This window comes from Acanthisitta chloris, unplaced genomic scaffold (assembly GCF_000695815.1).
Source record: "Acanthisitta chloris isolate BGI_N310 unplaced genomic scaffold, ASM69581v1 scaffold30244, whole genome shotgun sequence".
NCBI lineage: Eukaryota > Metazoa > Chordata > Aves > Passeriformes > Acanthisittidae > Acanthisitta > Acanthisitta chloris.
In genome coordinates this window covers 108,613-111,353 of record NW_008668195.1, presented here as the reverse complement: position 1 = coordinate 111,353, position 2,741 = coordinate 108,613, and the positions used below count along the sequence as shown (strand labels likewise).

The 2,741-nt window shown below is 35.6% G+C and overlaps 1 protein-coding gene across 2 annotated transcripts in view; it reads right to left on the bottom strand.

The window, feature by feature from the left end:
• Positions 1–481: 481 nt before the first annotated feature.
• The window catches only part of ITGB6 (integrin, beta 6), a 30,358-nt gene continuing 28,098 nt past the window's right edge, over positions 482–2,741 (bottom strand). For both annotated transcript variants that reach the window (XM_009072802.1, XM_009072801.1), the window contains 2 exons: positions 1,888–2,054; positions 482–583 (listed from right to left, as the gene is read on the bottom strand). In XM_009072802.1, coding sequence (XP_009071050.1) covers positions 482–583; positions 1,888–2,054 — 269 coding nt within the window. The remainder of the gene's footprint in view (positions 584–1,887; positions 2,055–2,741) is intronic.

The following is a 2,741-nucleotide window of genomic DNA, read 5'->3' as shown; positions in this document are numbered from 1 at the left end:
TTCAGTCACACAGGTGATATGAGCAAGCTCTATCCTCAGTAGTTTAAGCTGCATTCATGAGAAAAAAATTCTCTTTTTTTAAATGTAAACCAGCCCATCAAATAGACAGGTACATTGCTAAACACAAATATATGGGATTGTGTGTGTGAACAAAGTATGAACAGCTCATTGTATCTACCTAATTTAACAAAAATAGGCTGACATATAATTTATAATCCTCAGAATTAATGAAAAAGTTAAAAGTTATTTATGATACGATTTTTTAAGATGGAGACTTTAATATTAGAGTTGGTTTTGTTATATTTCTACTAAACTTTACTACGAATATGTTATCTATATTTTGCCCAACACAAGATATAATTTTCTCTAACAGAATGGTTATACCACTGCAATGTGCAAACAAATATCACATAATCAGCTGAGAAGAAACAAATGTTTTGGCTTTCCTCTCATTAAAACTAAGTTCATAGTGTTGGAGGTGCTAATAGAAATCTGCAGCCATGGCCCCTTTTTGCTTTTCTTGGTTCTTGTAAGTTACATTTTTAAAAGTGGTTGTTGAACCTCTGTACAGTGGATTTGTTTCCTAAAGAAAAACAAACACCAAAAAACAAAAATAGATTAAATAGGAGTCACACATTGATCATATATAAAGTAATTATGTACCTTTGACCATTTTAGAATAGCCTTCAGCAGCTCACTTGTATTCCAAACCACTGAAATTTGAAGTAGTCTGTGTGAGGCAGCACAAACCAACCTGAGGCCAGGAACATGCTTTTCTTCTCATCTGCCTCCCAGATTAAAGTAATGCACACCAGCAAACAATGCTTTATCAAAAGTGTCCAATAAAATTTGTGTAGCAAATCTGGTGGTATTCTAAGTGTACACATAGTGTCTCAGTGGTGAGGTGTGACTTTCCATGACCCTCTTGCTTGAGCAACATAGACTACCTACCCCGTGCTGGGAGAAGGGCATGTCCCAACTGGACTTTTAATCCTGGTCTCTCATCAATCACTTCCTATCATTTCCTCTTGTGATAGAAAAGCAAATTAAAATGCTTCTATCAAGTGTATCCTTCCCTTCCCTCTTACCATATGTAGCACTCCAGAGGGATCAAGAAAACATTCTCAAGTGGCCTTGCCTGTAAGTAAATGATTTGCCCCATCTCAAAAGCTGAAATTCTGTCAGTGCTCACTCTTGGGGAAATGTTGCAATCACAGGGCTTTGTAGGAGAATGCAGCCAAGTGAACAGCCTGTCCTCCTGACGCCCACCAGAAATGCTTACTCAACATGCTTTTTTCTTTTCCCCAAAGATCCTCAGAAGTCTTAAAGATTTTGCAAAAGAGCAAAAATGTCAAGGGCAGACAGGAAAGAAGAAAAAGGAACATGTCGTATAAGCTTGAATTAGACATCCGAAGCTATAGATAGAAGATAAGCCTTGAATTTCTCTGTCCTTCTATCTACATTTTGGACAGCTTTCATTCCCTGCTGCTCTGTGTGAGTAGTCTTGCATCATGACAGAAGCCATCAATGACCTCTCTTTTCTAAACAGCTCTGTTTCTGGGCAGAGGGGTACACCTCTGATAATCACATAGGCATCCAACAACTTTGTTAAGATTATTCAAAAGCAAAGAACTAAATAAAACTAATTAAGAAAGAGCTATCTACACACTCTTACATGTGGAGGATATTAAAACAGGAGATTATAGTCTAAATATTTCTCAGCCATAAAAGAATCATAATTGTACTTTATAGAACACTAAATGTAGCAAAAATCTACCAGCAAATTCTATGCATTTAAAAGAATAAAATCAAGACAGAGAATTTTAAAGGCAGTTGAGTATCATGCAACCAAGCTAAAGAACCTTGTATAAAATGCATTTCACGTACCGTTTGCCATTTAACTTTAGATTTTTCTGCTTCAAACTTGGCCACCTCTTTTCGGTCTTGAACTGACACTAGTAATTTCCATATACAAAGTAAAACGATGCCAATGAGAAGGATAGCAAGGGTGACACCCACCATGATCATTGGGATGTTTGGAAGCTGTGTACAATCTGTGGAAATAAAATAGATATGCCTGTGGATGTCGAATCAGTAAATTTTAGGCAATTAAAACCAGCCAAGAGGTGTGCTGAGAGTCTCATTTGCCATGAGTTGAGCATGCCTTTTCCTTCAAGTCCATGTTCTTTTCTTCCTGATAGCTTGCTAAAGGGTTTATGAAACCAGCTGAAAAATATTGCATTAAAATGTTTAAAAAATTAATTACTAACATATTCCACTCCTCTTTTACCATGTCAATTAGCTGTTTCTGGATACAGACACAGATTCTGAAAAGTCAGAAAATTGATTTCAAATCTGTGTCAGTATAATTCTATAAAACAGGTCTGAGTTGACAAGATTATGAATTTTACAATGTTATGGCTGAAGCTCTACTCCAATTAACTGTTATTCAGTGTATTTCAGAAGAAAAGATTCTAATGAGATCTCTATCAGGGTAAAGTCACCAATGGTATCGATAAAAAAGAGTAAACTGCATTTCTCTCAGCAAAACAATGAGGAAAAAATCCATTAGACTTATTGAAAATGTTGGACTAGACAATTGGAAGGAATTTTTGCATTTCAAGTTCTGCAATAAATTTTATCAGAGAGTCAAAATTACAACTGAAGTTTTTGCTTCACCAAAACACAAAGAAGTTCAATTCTTTTAATATTAGAAAGTGTTGCTCATGAAATTTGATAAA